Source organism: Entelurus aequoreus, linkage group LG25 (assembly GCF_033978785.1).
Source record: "Entelurus aequoreus isolate RoL-2023_Sb linkage group LG25, RoL_Eaeq_v1.1, whole genome shotgun sequence".
Classification (NCBI taxonomy): Eukaryota; Metazoa; Chordata; class Actinopteri; order Syngnathiformes; family Syngnathidae; genus Entelurus; species Entelurus aequoreus.
In genome coordinates, this window is record NC_084755.1 from 20,601,690 (window position 1) to 20,627,379 (window position 25,690).

The 25,690-nt window shown below is 40.8% G+C and overlaps 1 protein-coding gene across 1 annotated transcript; it reads left to right on the top strand.

The window, feature by feature from the left end:
* The first annotated feature begins 11,221 nt into the window (after nt 1-11,221).
* On the top strand, nt 11,222-25,375 carry LOC133642974 (3-mercaptopyruvate sulfurtransferase-like). The gene is made up of 2 exons (XM_062037397.1): nt 11,222-11,908; nt 24,606-25,375. The coding sequence occupies exons 1-2, from the start codon at nt 11,320-11,322 to the stop codon at nt 24,893-24,895; spliced, it is 879 nt and encodes a 292-aa protein (XP_061893381.1). The 5' UTR covers nt 11,222-11,319; the 3' UTR covers nt 24,896-25,375.
* The last annotated feature ends 315 nt before the right edge of the window (nt 25,376-25,690 follow it).

Consider the following 25,690-nt stretch of genomic DNA (forward strand, 5'->3'; position numbering starts at 1 on the left):
TGGATTGACTTTCTCCAGCTGCCGTCTTACAAGTCCAGGTGTCAGACACACCAGGCTGGCTTTCTCAGTGGGGGTGGAAGTGGGGGAGGGAAGAGGGGGGCAAAAAACGGCTGTGGCAGGTAAAAGAGAAGGCGGGGGAGGTGGAGTTGTGAGAACAGGAGTAGTGGGGGGAGGGCCAGTAAGGGGTGCGTTGCTAAATCTGTTGAAAAACAAATTCAGCTCGTTGGCTCTATCTGCACCCCCATCCAGCAGTTTGGCTTTATTGTTGAAGCCTGTGATGGCCTTCATACCTTTCCAAACCTCACGAGTGTTGTTTTGTTGGAGTTTAGCTTCAAGCTTCCTTCTATAGGCATCTTTCCCTTCTTGAAAATTAACTCTGAGCTGCCACTGAATCCTCTTCAACTCGTCCCGATCACCGGATCTGAAGGCTCGCTTCTTTTTATTTAGCAGCACCTTTAGCTGGCTGGTGATCCAGGGCTTGTTATTTGGGTAACAGTGGACAGTTTTTGTCGGGATGATGGAGTCCTCACAGAAATTGATGTAGTCAGTGATGCAGTCTGTGATTTTGTTGATATCTGTCCCGTGAGGCTTACACAGTACTTCCCAGTCTGTAGTCTCAAAGCAGTCTTGTAAGGCTATGCCAGCCTCAATGCTTCTCATTTGCACTGATTTAGTTGAGATGGGCTGCCTACTCACAGCAGGAACGTAATGAGGTGTTAAAAGCACCAGATTATGATCAGACCGTCCCAAGGGGGGCAGGGCAGTGGCGCTGTATGCATCTTTTGAATTAGCATACAGTAGGTCCAGAGTTTTATTTTCCCGTGTTGCACAGTGTACATATTGATGGAAAGTGGGTAAAATAGAGTCCAGAGAAACATGATTAAAGTCACCCGAAATGAGAATGAGGGCATCGGGATGTTTGGTCTGTTGCTTAGCAACAGCGGCGTGAATGGTGTCACAAGCAGCAGTTTCGTCAGCAGAAGGAGGAACATACACTCCGATGAAGATTACAGAAGTAAATTCCCTTGGCAAATAATATGGCCGAATTCCAACAGCCAGAAGTTCAATGTCCGGCGTACAAACACACTCCTTTACAGTAATATGAGCAGGATTACACCACCTCTCGTTCACAAAGATGGCAATCCCGCCGCCTTTTTTCTTACCGCTAAGGAGTGTGCTTCTATCCGCCCGTGACGTTGTGAAGCTGGGTAGAGACGCGCTGTGGTCCGCGTGTAGCCAAGTCTCCGTAAAGCACATGATGCTGCACACGGCGTACTCCTTTTGAGTTCGGACGAGCCCAAACAATTCGTCCATTTTGTTCGCCAAAGACCGCACGTTCCCCATGAGGACAGAGGGGATTGCAGGCTTAAATTTCCTTCTGCGCTCCTTCATCTTTATGCCGGCACGGCGTCCCCTGCGCTTTTTCCGTACTTCCACGGGAAGGTCCGGCCGCGTTCCCCATAGCGCTGGTAAGGAGAGCGCAAACAGCTCCTCGCGGGTGTAAACAAAAGGTCTGCTGCTCTGCTGATCAAAGCCAAACACAAAACGGCCCGAAAAGAAAAAGAAAAGTAACGAAAACACACAAAAGCGCCCAAGAACCATAATTAGTGGTTTATGGAAGGTAAGAGATTAAAAAAAGGCAAGAAAAGTTAAGAATAATACCAAAAATTAAGTAAAATGAAATGAATTCAAAGGAGCTACTGTGATGTGCTGCCGCTCTTCCAGGCGCACTCTGTAAAAAGTGCGCCTGGAAGTCCAAAGGGTGATGAGAATGCTGTATACTTCTTGTCATCAGGGTGCAAGGGGACATTATAGAAGCCTGATGTCAGGTCCATCATGGAGAATAGAGCATTTTCACAGAGTGCGGCTAGAGCATCTGCTTGATGCGGTAGTGGGTAGGCATCCTTCACAGTTCTTGCGTTGAGCCATCTGAAGTCAGTGCATACTCTGAGGTCTCCATTCCGCTTCCATACGAGAACGAGTGCAGATGCATATTCACTGCTCGACTTTTGAATAATGCCTTTTTCCTCCATCTCATTCAGAGTCGTTCTCAGTTCCTCATATTGGCTTGGTGGTATGTGCCTGTATGGTAGACGGAACGACTTGTCATCAACAAGGTGGATGCGATGCACAAACTCTTTGGCCTCTCCGCAGTCCATCTTGTGTCTGGAGAAGATTGACTCATATTCTTCAATAATGTGAACAAGCTTGTCTTTCCACTGCAGTGACACTTCGCATGACTTCAGATCAATGTCTTGCAGGCCCAGAGTCTCCAGTGCACGCACCATGTCCTCTTCTGACCTCGGATGCACATCTTCGCTCTGCACACACTGCATGTTGCACTTGACCTCCTCTACCTTGGGTAGGTCCTCCACTGCGATACAGGGGGAAACATCTGCGATCTTGGCGTTCCTTCTCAACACCACAGTTCTGTCTGTAGGGTTAATAACTTTAACGGGCACCCATTGATCTCCCCAAAGTGGAGTAATAACCCTTCCAACAAGGATTTGTTTGGGTCTGGCTTTAGACTGGGTCGGCTCAACGACCACGGTACTGCCTACTGACATCACAGCTGACTCAGGTAACTTGCCCCAGACAAGGTGCTCACTCTGTGGTTTCAGTGTTACACAACTCTTGACTTTCATTGTTCCTACCTTATCTGGAATGCATTCACCTCTCCATCTCTCTGTGTTGGACAGTGGTGACAAGAATTGGCAGTGGTTATCAGTCTGACCATTGTCGGGCGAGGAAACAAGCCTCCAGTAGCCGTCAGTGCTCTTCAGTTGAGTTAGGATATGCTTGATAGCATTGCTGCCAAGGATCATTGCTTCTGTCTGGCCGGGAACAACCATTACCAGAACGATCATCCTGCATCCGTAAACGGTAACATCAAGGTTATACATGTCTTTGGGGGAAATGCGGTGTCCACCGCAGCCTACAATGACATAATCATCAGCTGTGTCTTTCGTCATGTCAGGGGATTGCTGCAGCAGGGACTCAACAGCAGACTCACTTATTGTACAGGCCATTGACCCACTGTCTAACAGTGCTTTGAAAGTGGGGCCATTCTTTACAAGTACAGGTGTGTAGAACAGGCTATCAGTCTCTGCTATTCTCTGGGATCCCTGAAATATCAGTTTCGTGGGTGAGATTACTGTACTGCCACTATAACTGCTGCGCGACTCATAGAGGGATTCAATATCAAGCATGTCGGGCTTCTCATAACTGGTTGGAGGTTCAATTAACTGATCTGCACGGTCCTCCCCTGTGTGCAGATCGGTCAGTTTTCCTGAGGCTGTGGAGTGGTCCTCCTCGCTGGACAGTCACGACGTGAATGGCCTGGAGCATAGCACTTGAAGCAAAGCCTCTTCTCCCGGCAATGAGAGAAAGCACTGTGACCGTCATCTTTGCAAATAATGCATGGCATGTCAGTGAACCCATCAACTCTGTTCTCAAGACACCTGGGTGGAGCTCGCTTCCTCACTTGTGACTGGTTAGAGGTCCCACACAGCAGAACCTTTTCCAACATAGCCATCACCCCTGCTAGGGGGACATGCTGAGGGCTCTGGGTCTGAGGTGGCTCGTGACCACGCGGTCAAGGGCTGGACTATGGCTCACCTCAGCTGCGTGTACTGCGATGTCCATCCTCTTCACAGTGTGTACTGGGGGAGTTGCTTTGCAGCTCATCTCAGCATGGTACTCGTTCAGCACCTCCAGTACTTCACACGCTGACCATTTGTTGATTGTTTTGGATCTGAAAGTGAGGGCCAGGTCTTTGCAGGGACAGTTCCAAATAAACATGCGAGTCACCTCTGTTTCAGGGTTGTCCAGCGTCTTGCCCTGCTCTCTCAGACAGTCAATGGCGAGGTCAGCTGCCCTGTTCAGTCTCAGCCAGTAGTCATAGGGGTCTTCCTGATCTTTAGGCAAAGTTGAGTAAAAGTCAGCTAAGGGGACAGAAGAGTACCTAGTACAGCTAAAGTGTTTCCTAAGTAGACCATAAATCAGGTCGGGCTGAGCATGCATGTCAATATTACTGTTCCTAATGCCAAACTTCACTACATCCTTAGCTTTTCCCCTCAAATGCATAAGGATCTCCTCAGCCTGCTCTTCGACTCTTACATTACTCCTCTTAATGAATGTTCTCATCATATCTTCCCATTCATGCACCTTAATTGAATCTGACCCATCTCCTACACATGATGGTGGTTCCTTAACCTTCCTCTGTGTGACAACCTGAACCTGAGATACATCAGACACATGGCTAGGCTGACTCAGTGTGCTTGTTACATTCTGTGTGAAAGTTGAAGCAGGAGTTACTGTGTTATTTGGCTGCATACATGACTATCAACAGAAAAGGGGATGGGAGTAGGCATACCCCTGCCTCTGCCAACTTGAATGGATGTGCCAAACTTTGGAAAAAGTGGATTACTCTGAAAAGACATGTTTCCAAATTGTCTGCCACAATACAGTAAAGTCCACCCCACTTTGTGAAATCATCAATAAGAAAATGGCAAATAGAATCAAAATGATAAAACAAATCAGCAGTCTGTGTGACACGTTACTGCTATGCCACATAAAATTATCTGTGCCGCTGTGACACACTACAATGAGCTTCACTGCAAAATATGCTACCCTTGCAAACTGTGAACACACAAATACTTTGAACTGAAGGCTTCATGGAGCGATGTGGTAGGCAGGACGGTCACCGGTTCGACGAACTTGATAGAAGTCTCAGGTCACGGCACCAATGTAACTGCTGTGTACCCGTCCCGCCAAGAACCCACACACAGGCTGGATTGGATGATGTGGTCCTTCCTGGTAGCTGCAATGAGTGATCAGAACGCACATACACACAATATGTGGTTAGCACCTCTGCTGGTTTCGATGTCATTAGCAGAGGACAGCAAGTCTGCCAAAGTACATAACATTTTCATATTTTTACAATTACATGAAATGCAATTACAGATGTGACTTAATACAATGGTTTTTAACAGTATACTTTTTTCGTGTGTGATCGTATAGAGGTTTTAACTTGCTTTTATCTTTACTGGTATTACAATTAATTCAATACAACATATTTTTAACTTGGTTTTTAACCAACATCATCCTTTTTTACATATTTATGAAATAGAAGATAGAAAAATACAAAATACAATACAAGACATCACACATATAATTAAATGGACTTTTAGCACCCTCTAATGGTGACAGACCACGTTGTTCCCATGTTAAAATGGCGAACAATACAAATTTAAATATGAACGTCTTGACACGTCAAACGCACATAGTGCAACAATTATTACCTGCAATGAGTGATCAGAACGCACATACACACAATATGTGGTTAGCACCTCTGCTGGTTTCGATGTCTACAGGGGGAAAATAATATCGACTTCAGTGCAAAATAGTAATACATCTGACGTGAGCAACAACCAATTCAAAACGAAAATTCCATAACATAGCATTTCAACAGCTATTAAATAACTGTGTATCTTACAATAAATGTCACGTTAGCTTTAGTGTAATATATAATATTTTGCAGAGCGATATCAAAACGTGGCTTACCATTAGCAGAGGACAGGAAGTCTCAAGTGCCCCTGGCTGCAGCCCGCAGATCGAGGAGGGGCTTATTTTCCCTCAATGTGGGCGGGTCTCAACGTTGAGCCCGCGGGCTCCATCTGGTGGCGGAGATCCGGCAGCACACATTCTCAAACGTCAATAAAGCTACTTTTAACTTGTCAAATGTATTTTTTTTACCATGAAAAAACAATTAAAAAATATATATATATATAAACCATAGTATGAAAAAAGGTTCATGTATTTGATAGACTTAGACATTCCTACTTTTAACTTGTCAAATGTATCTGCCATCTTTTTTGTAGTTTTATTCCTTTTTTATTATCTTCATTATTTTCTGTATTGATCCTACACTATTATTGTGTTTTTTTTGTTACTTCTGATATGGCCTTGCCACGGTTTATTTGCTTATTTATTTATTTATTTTTTGTGTCTTTTTATTTTGTATTGTTTTACATCTGATCAACTTCTGTGACTTTCCTTTTCTTTTTTAAGTGTGAACAGTGGAGAGGTCCTCGAGAGGTGATCTTGGGATCACTTCCTAAGGATCCTTGATGCCGAGGAATGTTCATCCACTATGGTCTGGACAGCCTGTAGCTGATCCTGAGCCAGAGCGGGATGGATGGATATATATATATACAATATCTGGGTATCTTTTCTAATACTGTTTATACTGTAAACCTTGAATTGTTAAAGTTTAAGTGCACCTCTCTCCTCAAGTGTGCATGTGAGTGGGTATGAGTGGATGTGCGATTGTATGAAGGTTTTGCGTGACCAAAGTATGACTGTTAAATGTGATTTTAACTGTAAAATTCAATACAAATATTTGCAAAAAAAAACACAAAAAAAACTTGTCAAATGTATTTTTTTTTTACCATGAAAAAACAATTAAAAAAAAATATATATAAACCATAGTATGGAAAAAGGTTCATGTATTTGGTAGACTTAGACATTCCTACTTTTAACTTGTCAAATGTATTTTTTTTTACCATGAAAAAACAATTAAAAAAAATATATATCTAAACCATAGCATTTCCATAAGAGTATAGACACATATTATTTTGCACACTCAATTATATTAGCAAAGTCAAATAAACCAAAGACAGAATACTTTGCATCATTGATTTTATTTTTCACCCCAGGCTAAAAATGTTTGATCTGTAAAGAAAAAAAAAATGTTGTAGCCTAGCCAAATACATTCCTTAAGCTTCCATAAATGTTTAACAATGGCAAGTATCAAGGTATTTTTCTGGCCCATAACAAGCAACCCTGTTCCTTGTTTCCAGTTCTGTTAATTTTCCACTGTCTAGAAAGGAAACAGATTGCGGTTCTTATAGGCACAATATCAATGCAAGATGTAAAACTAAGGTAATTGAAATAAGTGGAGGAATTACGCTTTAGTCTAGCAATAGTTGACTACAAGACTAATTAATCACATGACCTCTCACCTGTAGCCCTCCTTGCACTCGTCGCCGTTTTCTGTCCTGCAATCGGTCTTCTTCAGACCTTAGTGATTTAATGACAACATACATTCACTATGAAAACATTCATGTTGGTCTGTTGACCGTGAGTAAAACATTTTTTTTGTGATTTGTGATATTCAAAGCACTTACGGCATGGGGAAGTTCTGCAGGAGAGCGAGACACCACCATCTCCTAATTTGCAGCATGTTTTCCTTTGAAGAAGGAAATGCAGGAAGATGTTAATATCCATCCATCCATCCATTTTCTACCGCTTATTCCCTTCGGGGTCGCGAGGGGCGCTGGAGCCTATCTCAGCTACAATTGGGCGGAAGGCGGAGTACACCCTGGACAAGTCGCCACCTCATCGCAGAGATGTTAATATGTTGTAAAAAAAATAACACCTTGTACACTAAGCATAATGTGTCACGATTTACACATACCTCTCTGAAATCACAATTGGCCCCCATTACAATGTACAGAGTGTACTGTAAGCCAAGAGGTACTGCTTAATATAATGTCAGGCGTATTCCCAAGGATACATTTTTTTCAATACAAATTAATGTGGTTTTAATGTAGCAAGCAAACATTTTGACAGACAACAGCAATGCTATAACATGCTGATTTGGTCTTACCATCAAAACAAACACGCCACAGTTGTTGGAGCACCCTTGCTTTGTTAGGCCCTGAGGTGTGAACAATGTATTTTAATAAAAGTATGGCAAGAAAATAGTAAAAAGTTAGCAAATGCTATTATGTAATGTCTCACCTGGACATCATTCACACCAAGTTCTCTCCAGGGGCCAGAAGAGAGGCTGTGAGCAACGTGTCTGTACAAATAATAAGCGAAATAAAAGTCACTCAACTTCAATCAACTTTTGATTGAAAAGCACGCATTAATGCTTGGAACAAAGCCTGAACTGAATAAGGAAGAGGTTGGAACTTCAAATCAAAAAGTTTTGGCTCTATTTTGCACATCATTCAAATGAGAAATGTGACATTTCACACTTGATTTTATTTTTCGGTTGTTGCTTTCTACACTAGTAAATGATGACAGTGAGCAGAGACCTCATGGAGACTTCCCTAGTCTCCACAAGTTTTCAGCACACACTGCATACTGGGGACAGAAACTCCAAAACAGCCAGGAACAACTGGTAAAGTTAACTATTGTGCCACTGTGGTTATCTATGAATGTCACTCATATAATCATACATGTATTAAGACTTTGTTTTCTTCCACTAGCTGTCTCATGTCTTGGAGAGATGAGAGTAGAACCAGTCTATTCAGGTTTTTAGGGCACCTCCTGGACAGTGGTAGTTCTGTTTTAAACCACTTGTCCTTTGTTTGTTTTAATTAATGGTTCTGTTTTTATTTGATCTAAAATATTCCATTCCATATTCCAACTATTTTGATTCCTTAAACAGATGGAAACAGAACTATTTATCTTTTTTGAGACGGTCAGTTCTGTTTAAGCCTGTTATGAAAACTTTTTGATTTGAAGTTCCAACCTCTTCCTTATTCAGTTCAGGCTTTGTTCCAAGCGTTTATGCGTGCTTTTCAATCAAAAGTTGATTGAAGTTGAGTGACTTTTATTTCGCTTATTATTTGTACAGACACGTTGCTCACAGCCTCTCTTCTGGCCCCTGGAGAGAGCTTGGTGTGAATGATGTCCAGGTGAGACATTACATAATAGTATTTGCTAACTTTTTACTATTTTCTTGCCATACTTTTATTAAAATACATTGTTCACACCTCAGGGCCTAACAAAGCAAGGGTGCTCCAACAACTGTGGCGTGTTTGTTTTGATGGTAAGACCAAATCAGCATGTTATAGCATTGCTGTTGTCTGTCAAAATGTTTGCTTGCTACATTAAAACCATATTCATTTGTATTGAAAAAAATGTATCCTTGGGAATACGCCTGACATTATATTAAGCAGTACCTCTTGGCTTACAGTACACTCTGTACATTGTAATGGGGGCCAATTGTGATTTCAGAGAGGTATGTGTAAATCGTGACACATTATGCTTAGTGTACAAGGTGTTATTTTTTTTACAACATATTAACATCTCTGCGATGAGGTGGCGACTTGTCCAGGGTGTACCCCGCCTTCCGCCCAATTGTAGCTGAGATAGGCTCCAGCGCCCCTCGCGACCCCGAAGGGAATAAGCGGTAGAAAATGGATGGATGGATGGATGGATATTAACATCTTCCTGCATTTCCTTCTTCAAAGGAAAACATGCTGCAAATTAGGAGATGGTGGTGTCTCGCTCTCCTGCAGAACTTCCCCATGCCGTAAGTGCTCTGAATATCACAAATCACAAAAAAAATGTTTTACTCACGGTCAACAGACCAACATGAATGTTTTCATAGTGAATGTATGTTGTCATTAAATCACTAAGGTCTGAAGAAGACCGATTGCAGGACAGAAAACGGCGACGAGTGCAAGGAGGGCTACAGGTGAGAGGTCATGTGATTAATTAGTCTTGTAGTCAACTATTGCTAGACTAAAGCGTAATTCCTCCACTTATTTCAATTACCTTAGTTTTACATCTTGCATTGTTATTGTGCCTATAAGAACCGCAATCTGTTTCCTTTCTAGACAGTGGAAAATTAACAGAAATGGAAACAAGGAACAGGGTTGCTTGTTATGGGCCAGAAAAATACCTTGATACTTGCCATTGTTAAACATTTATGGAAGCTTAAGGAATGTATTTGGCTAGGCTACAACATTTTTTTTTTCTTTACAGATCAAACATTTTTAACCTGGGGTGAAAAATAAAATCAATGATGCAAAGTATTCTGTCTTTGGTTTATTTGACTTAGCTAATATAATTGAGTGTGCAAAATAATATGTGTCTATACTCTTTTGGAAATGCTATGGTTTGTATATAATTATTATTCTTTTTTTTTCATGGTAAATGCTATGGTTTATATATATATATATATATATATATATATATATATATATATATATATATATATATATATATATATATATATATATATATATATATATATATATATATATATGTATATATATATATATATATTTTCATGGTAAAAAAAACACATTTGACAAGTTAAAAGTAGGAATGTCTAAGTCTATCAAATACATTAACCTTTTTCCATATGAAGTCATTGTGCTGTGCCGGATCTCCGCCACCAGATTGGTTCCGCGGGCTCAACGTTGAGCCCGCCCACATTGAGGGAAAATAAGCCCCTCCTCGATCTGCGGGCTGCAGCCAGGGGTTACTCGGAAGTCTGCCAATAAGGTCATATTTACAGACTTTTCAGGTACCAGCAGATGGCGCAATTGGACCTCTCATTGCATAACAAACCAATATACATATTTTAGCAGGAATTTCACTCAAATAATCGAAGTATTTCTTATACCCGTTACATATATATAAGAAATACTTTAATTTCAGTGAATATACTGTATATATATATATATATATATATATATATATATATATATATATATATATATATATATATATATATATATATATATATATATATATATATACAATATAGCCCTGTGATGAGGTAGCGACTTGTCCAGGGTGTACCTACCGCCTGAATGCAGCTGAGATAGGCTCCAGCACCGCCCGCGACCTCAATAGGAACAAGCGGTAGAAAATGGATGCATGGATATATCTATATATTCTGAGCGCGATGATGTCACGTTATCGATGGGAAAATGCATTTTTAGACAATATGATTTGCATCAGCGGCTAGGAGACACCGAGAGTAACAAGCAGTAGAAAAAGAATTAAAAAGGACAGATTAAAAAAAAAAACTATAATAAAAATAAATTTAAAAAATATATATATATTTTTGTTTTTAACTTGAGACTTCCTGCAGGCCAGATTCGGTCCGCGGGCCGTAGTTTGGGGACCCCTGTTCGAGACAACGTTCATGTGTATTTGAAGACATTTTTATTTGTGTAAAAATGGCGTGGGGAATATAAAAAACCCTCTGTGGACCTATTTGGGGTCACTGCCCCCTGTTGAAGACTTTAATACAAAGAACATATAGTACAAATAATCACAATGTGTGTTTCTGACTCAAACATTTTTGGGTTAATATGGGTGTACCCCGCCTTCCGCCCATGCGCAGCTGAGATAGGCTACAGCACCCCCGCGACCCCAAAAGGAACAAGCGGTAGAAAATTGATGGATGTATGGTTGGTTACTTTGCACTTCTCTCTTGTGTTTTTACAAGCCGACTGTTCTCCGCCCCCCTCTAGTGGTCACATTGTGTACCTACGCACTGTCATGGCGGCACAAGCTCGCGCTGTGGTCTCGGCCCAATGGCTAGCAGACGCCATCAAAAACGGTCTGGTCGGCTCCAAAATTCGAGTGCTGGACTCGTCATGGTACCTACCCATAACCAAGCGGGATCCCAAAGCGGAATTCGCCGAGAAACACATACCGGGCTCGTCGTTCTTCGACATAGACGAGTGTAGCGAGCGCAGTTCGCCGTACGACCACATGTTGCCCTCGAGCAGCCACTTTTCACGCTACGTGGGCGAGCTGGGTGTCGACAACGACACTCATGTGGTGGTGTACGACACCAACAGCTTCGGCTCGTACAGCGCCCCACGCGTCTGGTGGATGTTCCGGCTGTTCGGGCACGGCGCGGTGTCGGTGCTGGACGGCGGCATGAAGAACTGGCTCGCCGAGGGTCGGCCCGTGACAGCGGAGCACGTGAAGCCGGAGCCCAGGGACTTCCGGGTGAGCGCGAACCCCACGTGGGTGAAGACCTATGAGGACATGCTGGACAACATCAGGACCAAGCAGGTGCAAGTTGTGGACGCCAGGTCTGCGGGCAGGTTTAAAGGGATCGAGCCGGAGCCGAGGGAGGGTGAGCAGGCTGAGCAGGCTTTTCATTATAACGGTTTAGTTTGACGTTTAGAAGCTAACTGTTTAGAATGTAAAGTTTGCATTTCTGTTTCTCAATGAGATCATACACTTGAAGAAACATGAACATACTTTTATGAGTCCACCTCATAACCTTTTTTAACACATGAAATAACAACCCTACTATCATTATTTTCCATTGTGTCACTCTGGTAAGTTAGTTTGCAAACATTTGCCATATAAGAGAAGGATATTTATTAGGGTACTTTAGTTCTTTGTTTTTATCATAATGACACGCAGGGGCGTAGCACCAAATTCTGCCACCTTTCACACATACACAAGACTCTTAAAGGCCTACTGAAACCCACTACTACCGACCACGCAGTCTGATAGTTTATATATCAATGATGAAATCTTAACATTGCAACACATGCCAATTAGATTAGTAAAGTGCAATTTTAAATTTCCCGCAAAATATTCTGCTGAAAACGTCTCGGTATGATGACGTTTGCGCGTGACGTCACGGATTGTAGCGGACATATTGGGACACCATTGTGGCCAGCTATTAAGTCGTCTGTTTTCATCGCAAAGTTCCACAGTATTCTGGACATCTGTGTTGGTGAATCTTTTGCAATTTGTTTAATGAACAATGAAGACAGCAAAGAAGAAAGCTGTAGGTGGGAAGCGGTGTATTAGTGGCCGGCTGCAGCAACACAACCAGGAGGACTTTGAGTTGGATAGCAGACGCACTACCGTGAGTACGCAGCTTTGGCTTCCAAACATTTGATCGCTTGCCCGTACGTGCGTGCCGCTATGTGCATGTCACGTACGTAACTTTGGGGAAATATATGTGCTGTATGAACTTTACGGAGGTGAACGGTACTTTGGGCTGTGGGATTGAGTGTGTTGTGCGGGTGTTTGAGTTGTATTGGTGGGTCATATGGACGGGAGGGGGGAGGTGTTTGTTATGCGGATTAATTTGTGGCATATTAAATATAAGCCTGGTTGTGTTGTGGCTAATAGAGTATATATATGTCTTGTGTTTATTTACTGTTTTAGTCATTCCCAGCTGAATATCAGGTCCCACCCGCCTCTCACAGCATCTTCCCTATCTGAATCGCTTCCACTGCCCTCTAATCCTTCACTCTCACTTTCCTCATCCACGAATCTTTCATCCTCGCTCAAATTAATGGGGTAATCGTCGCTTTCTCGGTCCGAACCGCTGTCGCTGCGCTGCAGCCAGGGGCACTTGCTCGCTGCTGGTGGCCATGATTGTAAACAATGTGCAGATGTGAGGAGCTCCACAACCTGTGACGCCACGTTACTTCCAGTACAGGCAAGGCTTTTTTATCAGCGACCAAAAATTGCGAACTTTATCGTCGATGTTCTCTACTAAATCCTTTCAGCAAAAATATGGCAATATTGCGAAATGATCAAGTATGACACACAGAATGGACCTGCTATCCCTGTTTAAATAAGAACATTTCATTTCAGTAGGCCTTTAAAGGGCCCCCCATCCCACCTTAAACCCAACATCACCACCTGATACACATACAGTCTTGGCATGTTTACATGCATTAAAAACAATTAATTACCAAATTTTCTGGACCATAGGGCGCACCGGATTATAAGGCGCACTGCCGATGAGCAGGTCTAGTCAGGTCTTTTTTCAGACAAAAGGCGCACCGGATTATTAGGCGCATTAAAGGGGTCATATTATGATTTTTTTCAAAATTTAAAACATTTGCTTGTGGTCTACATAATAATGGTGGTTCTTTGGTCAAAATGTTGCATAGATCAATGTTTTTCAACCACTGTGCCGTGCAATACAATCTGGTGTGCTGTGGGAGATGATCTAATTTCACCTATTTGGGGTAAAAAATATTTTTTGCAAACCAGTAATTCTAGTCTGCAAATGATGTGTTGGTGTTGTCTAGAGCTCGGCAGAGTAACCGTGTAATACTCTTCCATATCAGTAGGTGGGAGCCGGTAGCTAATTGCTTTGTAGATGTCGGAAACAGCGGGAGGCAGTGTGCAGGTAAAAAGGTATTTAATGCTTAAACAAAAAATAAACAAAAGGTAAGTGCTGCTAAGAAAAGGCATTGAAGCTTAGGGAAGGCTATGCAGAACAAAACTAAAACTGAACTGGCTACAAAGTAAACAAAAACAGAATGCTGGACGACAGTAAAGACTTACTGTGGAGCAAAGATGGCGTCCACAAAGTACATCCGAACATGACATGACAATCAACAATGTCCCCACGAAGAAGGATAAAAACAAAGTAGATGCGGTAAATATCGCTCAAAGAAAGACATGAAACTGCTACAGGAAAATACCAAAAAAAAGAAAAAGCCACCAAAATAGGAGCGCGAGACAAGAACTAAAACACTACACACAGGAAAACAGCAAAAAAGTCTAAATAAGTCACGGCGTGATGTGACCGGTGGTGACGGTACACCTACTTTGAGACAAGAGCTATAGTGATGCTTTGTTATGGTTTAAAGCAGGGGTGGGCAATTAATTTTTTACCGGGGGCCGCATGAGCAACCCGAGCACTGCTGGAGGGCCACACCGACAATATTTCAATTAAATTTTGCTTAAATTATTTTTGATATACCGTAAGATAAAAAATAATAATATTTTCATTTAACCTAACTTATCTTTATACAAAAGCAGATGGCTTTTGATGGTTTTATTTTTTAACACTTTCTTACACAACACTTCCTGATGTATAATACAATGCAAAAATTTCAATTTCTGTCACTTTATCCTGCATCCTCTTTGTTGTGAACGTAGCACGCCTGTAAGGTGATTGGCGAAGAAGGAGGAAGCGTTGCTGTTGCGGAAATGAGGAGTGAGGATAGCTGTGCGTGTGGAAAGAACGAGATAAGTTGAGCTGTGTTAGTATAGCTTGCTCAATAAAAGTTTAAAAAGAGCGTCAGACTTGGTGTGCACTTCTTCTGGACTCTACAATTGATGTCAGAAGTGGGATGAAATGCCTCCCAGTTCGCCTTGCCATCAAACCATGGGAGTCTTCATTGAGGGCGGAATTCCCCCATGGCAAGCAGCGTGAGCTGCACCTGTAGACACTGCCTCTCTCTCTCTCTCTCTCTCTCTCTCTCTCTCTCTCTCTCTCTCTCTCTGCCCTCACGTGGCAGGCTGCGCACACAATTGAGCAGTGCAGTATGCGCAAAGTTTTACTTCTGCCACCAATTGTAGCGTCCAGAAAAAGTGCACACCAAGTCTGACGCTCTTTTTAAACTTTTATCGAGCAAGCTATACTAACACAGCTCAACTTATCTCGTTCCTTCCACACGCACATATCCTCACTCCTCATTTACGCAACTCAAGAACACAACATCAACTTCAGCAGGTCGTTACACTATATTCTTTAAACACAGCAACATGTGTACCACAAATTAAGCACACGGCTTTACCTTTACTTGGCAGTCCATGTCTTGTTGAAAACACGCCATTCGTCATCACCTTTTCTTTTTTTTAGCGTCTCTGGGATAACCGGGCGAACCTCCCATAAATAACACTTTTCAAAATAAAAGCAGCACAGTTGTATTGCACGCACGACATAGATGTTTTTTTAAATTTATTTTGTAATTTGTGATTGCCGCTGCGCGCACGAGCATACGTCCACACGGAAGTCATACAAATAACGCTTTTCAAAACAAAATCAGCACCGTTGTATTGCACACTCGAGATAGATACTTTTTAAAATGTATTTTGTAATTTATGATTGGCCTCACGCGGGCCGGACAGGGACGTACAAAGGGCCGGATGCGGCCCGTGGGCCGCAGAATGCCCAGGTCTGGTTTAAAGTCATATCCAACAATTGCGACAACAACTTTTTACTGTCAACTGAGTTTCGTTTTTAATGATTTCTGCTGGTGGTGTGCCTCCAGATTTTTTAAACGCAAAAAATGTGCCTTGGCTCAAAAAAGGTTGAAAAACACTGGCATAGATTATGTTTTACAGATCATCTTCAAGCCGCTTTCTGACAGTCGCTTCAGGATGCGCCATTTTGTGGGCGGTCTTATTTACGTGGCTCACCTTCGACAGCGTCTTTGTTGTAGCGGTGTAGCGTGCAAGGACGGGAGTGGAAGAAGTGTCAAAAGATGGAGCTAACTGTTTTATTGACATTCATCCATCCATCCATTTTTTACCGCTTGTCCCCTCAGACTTTACTGTAATCAACAACGGAGCAGCATCTTCTCATCCGTGGCTCACTAGTGCAATAACATCACCGGAAATGTGTCCCGAGAAAAAACATCCGACCGGAACCCTAATAACTAAAGTTCCGTGGGTGAATTATGTAAACCCACTGCACTGGTAGTTTTTAGTGCTTCCATAGCCAGATATAAGTTAGAACTTTACACTACTTTATATTAGAAATGGCAACAGCAGAGGATGAATGTCCCATAACAAGAAGATAGAGAAAAAGTAGAAGCTTATCGACTATGGTGAGACGGACTACAGTGACGAATGTGCGCACATTTTCAGGACTTATGCAGATCTCAAATACACATCAGCAGGTACCAGAAGGTAAGAAAAGTTGCTTTTGCATAATATTGTGAAACAAAACGCCAAATAATATGTCTGCTAATGGGTGCCATTTTGCGGTCCTTATGCACGCACCATAGTATCTCTGACTACGGTAGCCGTAATGGGCCGACAATCCATCAAGCAGCTTCAAAGTCATACTAAAACATTTTGACAGATATTTGAGTGCTGTGTGTACTGTTCTTTATTTTCAATGGAACATTTAAAGGTTTGGTGTTGTTTACTGGCGCCATATTGCAGTCTACACGTATCTCTTATGTGTGACTACCATCTACTGGTCACACTTATCATTACATCATGTACCAAATAAAATTGCTTCGAGGTTGGTAAGCACAACCAAAATTATTACACATTTTAGACTGTTGGAACCGTTCAAATCGCAATCGCGAAAAGGATGTTTTTTAAAAAAATTCCTCCAGAGGTAATCAAGAAGGGTGAAGGATGTCAAGATTTTACGCAAGATGACAAAAAAAGAGGCACACATTTCAGACCAAGGAAGCAAAGTTTGCAGTGATCACTTTGTTAAAGGTTTGTTTGATATACTTTTAACGTTCAGTATTTCCTATTTAAGTATTATTTTGATATTCTTTTTTCTGAGTTCTTAAAACGCATTTTTGCTACGAGTGTTTTGTAGAGCGCAAACTCGGCAAGTCTAAATAAAAGAAATCAACTTTGAGCAAAACCTAAAAGAGTTAAGCTTATTCCAAAGGCAGCCATCATAAATGAAGCTTTCAGCACATACACAATGTTGACATCTTTTGATAAAGACTGGTAAAGACACGCATACTCGTAAACGCCGCGTGTAGCAACAATAAGCCAACAAACATGGCTGTCGACGCGAAGTTAAATCATGAAATGCAACCCTACTAGAGCTAAAACGATGCATGCACTATACTTATTTTCTTGACCCAGCCACACACAAAGTAGTTGTGAACCTCCATGCTTTTCAAAAGTTTTCATCTGTTTTGCCCTGTAGAATGACGTCTGGAGCACCAGATAGTTCGACATGTCTTGGAACTCGACCGACGGATAATCCTTGATCTCACTCGATAAACCTTTTTTTGATAACGTATAGAGAGCGATTCCATTGCATAGTTTTTGTTTTTTTTGCTCGTATTTGATTTTAATGGTAATGCCATTAAAATCTGACTATGCCCCTGGCATAGTCAGATAGTTCGCACTTTGTTTGCGCCACAGTAGCCATGTTGGTTTGGTGACTGGATACAACCTATTTATCGGAGATCCGGTATTCTTCTAGCCCAGTGAATCTCAAACTGTAGTGGTACGTGGGCTCCATCTAGTGGTACGCTAGAAATCAATTAAATATAGACATGTTCCAATGCCAATACGACGCTTTTTGGAGGTACAGGTAATCAGAAAGTACCTGTAACTACCGCAAGTTCCGGACTATGAGCCGCTACTTTTTTCCTAAACTTTGATCCCTGCGGCTTATATGACGGTGTGGCTAATTTATGGATTTTTTTCCGCTGAAGGCCATAATAAAGTGTTTTGAAAAAAAACTAGCAATGAGGTATTTTATTGTTTGTGCTATGGCGCCATCTTTTGGACGAGTTCGCTCACTGCAGGTGCTGCAGTGTCCTTTCTTTTTAGCGGTAGTGTTTTGTTTTTTTCAACCGGAGTACTGTGCATTTTTCTAACCGTCCATTAGCATTTGTACTCGTATGGATTCTTCATTCATCACTCCAAGCAACGTTTGTAAGTTTTACAATATAACTAAAACAATTTTTACTTACTAAACCGTCTCATGTGTGATGTCTGTAGGAGTGTTTTCATGCATATTTGTATGTGCCATCGTAATGTAAAGACGTCAGCATCGTTAGCAATAGATAATATGCTAACACGTTTACGAGTGTGTTAGTATTAACTTAGAATGGCATTCTTTTTGTATTGTTTCAGTTTTACAAATTCCCAAGTAAATTCACCAAAACATCACAGTGTAGTTTTTGAGTATGTTTAGCTGATTGGAGAGCTAGCTTCCGCAGCTCGTGGGTCCATGACGATGATCTGTTTTGTTTGATCTGCCGTGTTACAGGCACCGTTTGGAAACAATTAAAATATGTAAATAAACATTTACAGAATCTTTCTGTGTAAATAACTCTTTCATTACGTATACATATGCGGCTTATAGTCCGGAAAACGTTTTTTCCCCTTAAAATTTAGTCGGTGTGGCTTATATATCGGTGCGCTCTATAGTCCAGCAAATACGGTTAATCTCTTGACACCACACTAATATGTATTTTGTCTGAAACCTCAGTGTGTGACCTAATTGGAGCGCACACAAGCCAATAAATCCGCTAGCATACTAATGTTTCTACACGGAAAGGACTTCTTCTTCCCTTCTTTTCCTCGGAAATGGAAGACCAAAGCACCAATGGAGGACTGCGCTACCAAAGCAAACATGACGGCGGTGTGGCAATATTACAAACAGCAGCCAACAAGTTGCACGGCAACATGCAAACTTTGCAATATCTTTGTTTCAAAGGGTAGGCTGACCATATTCTGAAATCCCAAAAAGAGGACACATATATGCGTGCCAAGGCGGGCAGCACTCCAGCACTAGGTGAACATTTGCCAATGATACTCGAACCTGCTTTATAAATTTTTTTTTTTTTTTAAATAAAGCATTTTTTCTCCTCTGTTGACAGCAGTGTTGGCGCTAGGAATTTTCAAAATGGGGTCCCAGGGACCCCATCAAGTCATAAAAATGGGGTCCCACAGTAGATTTATGGGGTCCCACTTTTTTGTAAGCGTTTTGAAAACATGACAAATGTATGCATTATCCTGTTATATCTCACATTCTATATTGTGTTTTGGAAAAAGGTTGTCATAAACATTACTTAATTCATTAAAAAAGATAATACAAAAGAAAACAAATGTGTATACATATGTAAATGTATTCAGTTATAAACATTAATTCACTTTCTTCCTTACTTCATGGATCTAAACTTTACCGCTGCTGGTAGTTTTTTCTATGTTTTTATTTAATAAGTTCTAGGTGTATTTATTTCAGTATAAAACTGTAAAAAGTGTTTTACTTGGGTCATGAAATGATGATAATGGTGTGCCAGGGCATACATACATTTTATATTTAACGCTTAAAGGCCTACTGAAATGATTTTTTTAAATTTAAACGGGGATAGCAGATCCATTCTATGTGTCATACTTGATCATTTCGCGATATTGCCATATTTTTGCTGAAAGGATTTAGTAGAGAACATCGACGATAAAGTTGCAACTTTTGGTCGCTGAAAAAAAAGCCTTGCCTGTACCGGAAGTAGCGTGACGTCAAAGGTTGAAAGGCTCCTCACATTTCCCCATTGTTTTCAATGCAGCGAGAGCGATTCAGACAGAGAAAGCGACGATTACCCCATTAATTTGAGCGAGGATGAAACATTCGTGGATGAGGAACATTAGAGTGAAGGACTAGAGTGCAGTGCAGTGCAGGACGTATCTTTTTTCGCTCTGACCGTAACTTAGGTACAAGCTGTCTCAATGGATTCCACACTCTCCTTTTTCTATTGTGGATCACGGATTTGTATTTTAAACCACCTCTGATACTATATCCTCTTGAAAATGAGAGTCGAGAACGCGAAATGGACATTCACATTGACTTTTATCTCCACGACAATACATCGGCGAAACACTTTAGCTACGGAGCTAACGTGAAAGCATCGGGCTTAACTGCAGATAGAAACAAAAGAAATAAACCCCTGACTGGAAGGATAGACAGAAAATCAACAATACTATTAAACCATGGACCTGTAAATACACGGTTAATGCTTTCCAGCTTGGCGAAGTTTAACAATGCTGTTGCTAACGACGCCATTGAAGCTAACTTAGCAACCGGACCTCACAGAGCTATGCTAAAAACATTAGCTATCCACCTACGCCAGCCAGCCCTCATCTGCTCATCAACACCCGTGCTCACCTGCGTTCCAGCGATCGACGGCGCGACGAAGGACTTCACCCGATCATAGATGCGGTCGGCGGCCCGGAGACGGAGGAAGTCAAGGTGAGGTCGGCGGCTAGCGTGTCTGCTATCCATCTCAAAGTCCTCCTGGTTGTGTTGCTGTAGTCCGCCGCTAATACACCGATCCCACCTACAACTTTCTTCTTTGCAGTCTTCATTGTTCATTAAACAAATTGCAAAAGATTCACCAACACAGATGTCCAGAATACAGTGGAATTTTGCGATGAAAACAGAGCTTTTTGTATTGGATACAAGGGTGTCCGAATACTTCCGTTTCAATGATTGACGCGCATACGTCATCATACATAGACGTTTTCAACCGGAAGTTTTGCGGGAAATTTAAAATTGCACTTTATAAGTTAACCCGGCCGTATTGGCATGTGTTGCAATGTTAAGATTTCATCATTGATATATAAACTATCAGACTGCGTGGTCGGTAGTAGTGGGTTTCAGTAGGCCTTTAAATCTCTGGAGTCTACATCAACTTCAGATCTATTCCTCATTTCAAAATGTTTTAGTTTTTTTTATGTTGTTTTTTTTGTTTGTTTGTTTTCCGCCCTTTTTTGTCAAACAAAACTATGTTTTTTATGGCAAACACACAAAATATGCAAAATCTTCCACCAAAAATATTTTTCAAAGTGGAATATTTGATGTGAAATAATCGGAACCTTTGATAGGTCAATAATTCATAATAACATTGATTTTGATTCAATATTATGTTTTGAGCAATGACCGTTTGAAAGAAAAAAAACAGCTTTGTTTTAGTAGTCAACATTTCACCTTTAAGCTTTTTTATTTCACTTTTGTTATGTTTTTGTTTATTTTAATAGTATTTTTAGAATGTGCCGTGGGCCTTTAAAACATTAGCTGTGGGCCACAAATGGTAAAAAAAATTATATTTAAAAACACAAAAAGTGCGTTAACACCAACACTGCTTGACAGTATAACAAAATAAGTCACACTTATATTCTGTAACATTCAAAGTTTTGGAAAAAAAAAGTGCAGAGGTAGAAATATTCAAAATAACCTCTTGTATATAATCTAAACATAAATAATGCCTCAAAACAAGTTAATTAAATTTAAACAAAAAACAGCGGACGAACTCTCGCCCTGCACAGCTGTTTTGTGCTTTGTAGTGTCGATATGGGCTTGAAGATCTTTGGCCCCTTTATTTGCCACAGATATATACGTTCCTGCTTTGCTCACAGTGCATTCTGCTTCCCATGTGTACGGCCAGGACGAAAACACAAATACTTTTCCCGCAAATCATCCGTGAAGTTGCATTTATGTTTCGGCATTTCTTGTTCTCATGTCTCTCTCCACTCACTAGCTCTCTCGCTCTGTGTCTCTGCCCCTCCCTCACGAATGTTGCTACGTGTTTACACCTTCAGTTGTTTTTTTTTAACCCCTTCTTAACTTAACCCTGGACGTACATTGAAAATACATGCAACCCTAATTCAAAATGCCGGACATTTGAGGCATTTAAGAAACCCCGCCCTGTCACCCCCGCAAAAGAGGACATGTCCGGGGAAAAGAGGACGTATGGTCAGCCTATCAAAGGGTGGGACACACTCAATGAAGTTAGCGCGGCTAAAGCTAACGAGGCAGGACAACTACAAACCCTGACAGGTTCATTCCAGCGGAAACAGCAGTTTTAACGAGAAACCCAACGTGGAGTCTGCATTTGCGGTAAACTAATGGAATCCATAGTAGTGGGTGATCCACCGCTCTCAGTGGTGAAGGATGTGGGATTTTGCCGCTTGCCTGGTCGTAAATGCATGGCAGAAACAGCCCTTCCCATTCGCAACTAATCTCCACAAAAATTCAAGGCGCGGACTGTCAGCTTCACAATCAAATATTACGTCTTTATCAGTGATTCTATTAACAGCACATTGGGTCGGCCAGTGGGCTATAACACCTAATACTGTAGATAGAAACTGTTGGTAAATTTCCAAAGCATCTTAAAAATGGTAAAATCTCTGAAACCCCCTTAAACTCCATGACCCCCAGCTGATATTTTTCAGTCCCTGTCATGAATTTGTCATTATTCACTTAAATATCATTATAAAGATGTCAAATGTTCACCTCATAGTGTAGAGCAGGGGTGCTCACACTTTTTCTGCAGGCGAGTTACTTTTCAATTGATCAAGTCGTGGGGATCTATCTCATTCATATATATAATTTATATTTACTTATTTATGAAATATATGTTTTTGTTAACAAGTTAAAGGTGTTTAATGATAATGCAAGCATGTTTAACCCATATAGTTAATATTGTTAATAAATTAAAGGTGTTTAATGATAATACAAGAATGTTTAATACATATAGTTAATATTGTTAACAAGTTAAAGGTGTTTAATGATAATACAAGCATGTTTAACACATAGTTAATATTGTTAACAAGTTAAAGGTGTTTAAAGATAATACAAGCATTGTTAACACATATAGTTAATATTGTTAACAAGTTAAAGGTGTTTAATGATAATACATGCATGTTTAACACATATAGATTCCTTTCTTTCATGAAGACCAGAATATAAGTTGGTGTATTACCTGATTCTGATGACTTGCATTGACTGGAATCAGACAGTAGTGATGATAACGTCCGCATTTTCAAATGGAGGAGGAAAAAAGTTCTCCTTTCTGTCCTATACCACATGAAAGTGGTTGGTTTTTGGCATCTTATTTGTCCAGCTTCCATACTCCTTTGTATACCCTTTACAATACAATCGGCGGCAAACTCCGTAGCTTGCTAGCTTGTGCATGCCAGCTTTCTGAGACTCTTAGCACAGGCAGGATGAAGCAGAGCTTTTATTGTGAAGGCAGGAACTGTGCAGTCGGTCTTCGGAGTTTTGACGACAGGTACGGCGCCAGAGTCTGTTGAAATAAAAAGTGTTTCTCGCCTTCCTGACGGTAATTTTTTCTTAATAATGAGCTGGCAGCAGCCAGCGTCATCTCAGAAGACCCTCAAGGTGCCGTGAATGTCAATCAAGTGATGAAAGTGACGTCATAGTGAAGATTTATGATCGCTCATTTTTAGGACTATTTTTTTAATGCCTGGCTGGCGAACGACTGACACACCCTCCGCGATCGACCGGTAGCTCGCGATCGACGTAATGTGCACCCCTGGTGTAGAGATTAGCTGATACACAGGGTTATCATAATCATCAGTGGAAAATATGAATTCTGATTATATATCATTATTATTATATTATTATTTGTGCATCTCCTGGGAGTTAGGTACCCCCCGGTCTTTAAAAACTAGTGATGCCTCGGTTTCTAACTTTAATTGAGGGTCCTTGAGTGCACCACAGTTATGTGTAATGACATGCAACAGTGAAATTTGTACATAACTTTCTCCAATGCTACCACAAATAGATGTATTATTGTTTTACCTTTCTTCTATCACCTCTCCATGTTCTAAAATATTTTTTATAGAAAATATGAGTTCTGGATACCAACATGTTTTGGCTAAACAAGCGTATTCCCTTATATTAGGGTTAAAATAAGCTATGAGAAATAAACATTTAAAAAAGGAGTAGCTCTTTGCGTTTTTCCTTTTTGTAAAAGTAGCTCTTGGAAGAAGAAAAGGTTAGAGATTTCTGGGTTATCCAGTCAGATTTCATAAGAAAGTAATCTCCAGAAAAGGCACCATAACAACAATAATGGAAATAATAATGTGTCCTGAATATCCAACTTGTTCACAATGGTTTAACAAACTTTAAAAAAAATAATGTATAATGCACCTGTAATATAAGGTGTAATTAAATAATCACAACTTCTTTAAACAACAATATTGGCTCATCTACTGGAATAATGGTCTATTAGAATGCATATTTGGTCTACTATTGAATCAATACAGCCACACATGCACTTAAACTACAATTACACAAACAGATTAGTGTCATTATGATTTAAAATCTTGAAGGCTTTAATTTATAAATTCATGTTGGCTATATTCAAACATTTTTAAAGGACTTTTTGTGTCTTGGACATATTTTTGTTAATATGTCAGATGTGGGTTTACTTATCTTGGTTTTGGTCATGTGTTTTTAAAAATGTTTTGGAATATTAAAAATGTAATCAAATGCTTTCATTATATTTGTTTTTGTTTATTATTTTGATGTTTTTTTACAGGCACGTTGCCAGGCCACTTCCCCGGTGCAGTCAACATGCCATTCACGTCTTTCTTGGACGCCTCCGGAAAATATCTGGCCAATGACGACTTGTCCAGACTGTTCAAGGAGGCTGGCGTGAAACTGGACCAGCCGCTTTGGGCCACCTGCGGCTCTGGCGTCACAGCGTGTCTCGTCGTTCTGGGCGCTCACCTGCTGGGCCACCCGGGGGTGTGCGTTTATGACGGCTCCTGGGCCGAGTGGTTTAAACGGGCGTCTCCTGAGCATGTCATCTCAGAGGGGAAATGGTAAACGGATAGTACTTGTATAGGGCTTTTTTACCTTCAAAGCGCTTTGACACTATTCAGAAGATGTGAGGCGTCTGGCTAGATGCAGACTACAATGACAAAGTGAAGCAAGCTATTAAACATTTGCACTTTTAAACAGGGCTTTGTAGAAATACATGATCAAATCTATGCACAGTTATTAATTGCAAGTTGCAACACTACTTAAGATACATGTATGATGCCAAGCGCTACTGCTTGTGTTTTCAGCGGAAGTCTTTAAAAATGTAAAAACAAAGTGCAACCTTTTTAAATAAGCAGAACAGTATTTGACACATTTCACATAAAATGCATGCGTTTATGATTCCCTGTAAACTTTGTGTAATTCCCTAAATAGTAAATAATCAGCTTCTCTTTGGAGCAAATTAGTGGGAGGTTACAAAATATTGTAGATGGCAAACAGATTGTACTGTGTATCAGTTTGTGTAATTAAATGAGATTTTCAATATTTGCTGTGTTCTTTTCATTAAGAGTTTTTTCCAATTGAACTAAACGGAGCCATTAAAATTGTTAGGTTAAATTGCCGTATTTTCCCCCTTTTCCTTTTATAATTCAAGCCGTTTTGGATGCCTCTTAACGCACTTTATGACAGTGGGCAATTTGTGACATCACACTGTGACGGACATACTAGTACATGCTCTCTCCCAGTCACCGCCTCTGCGCTCTGCTCACTTGTGCTGAGACTGTTGGCTGGAACCTCCCGCCAACAGTCCCATTTTTGTCTGTGTCTGGAATTTTTTTTTTTAGCAATGATCAGGATATA

Coding starts and splice junctions, on each gene's coding strand:
- LOC133642974 (XM_062037397.1), top strand. CDS start 11,320: ATGGCGGCACAAGCTCGCGCTGTGGTCTCGGCCCAATGGCTAGCAGAC. Junction 11,909..24,605: donor CGAGCCGGAGCCGAGGGAGG/GTGAGCAGGCTG, acceptor GTTTTTTTACAG/GCACGTTGCCAGGCCACTTC.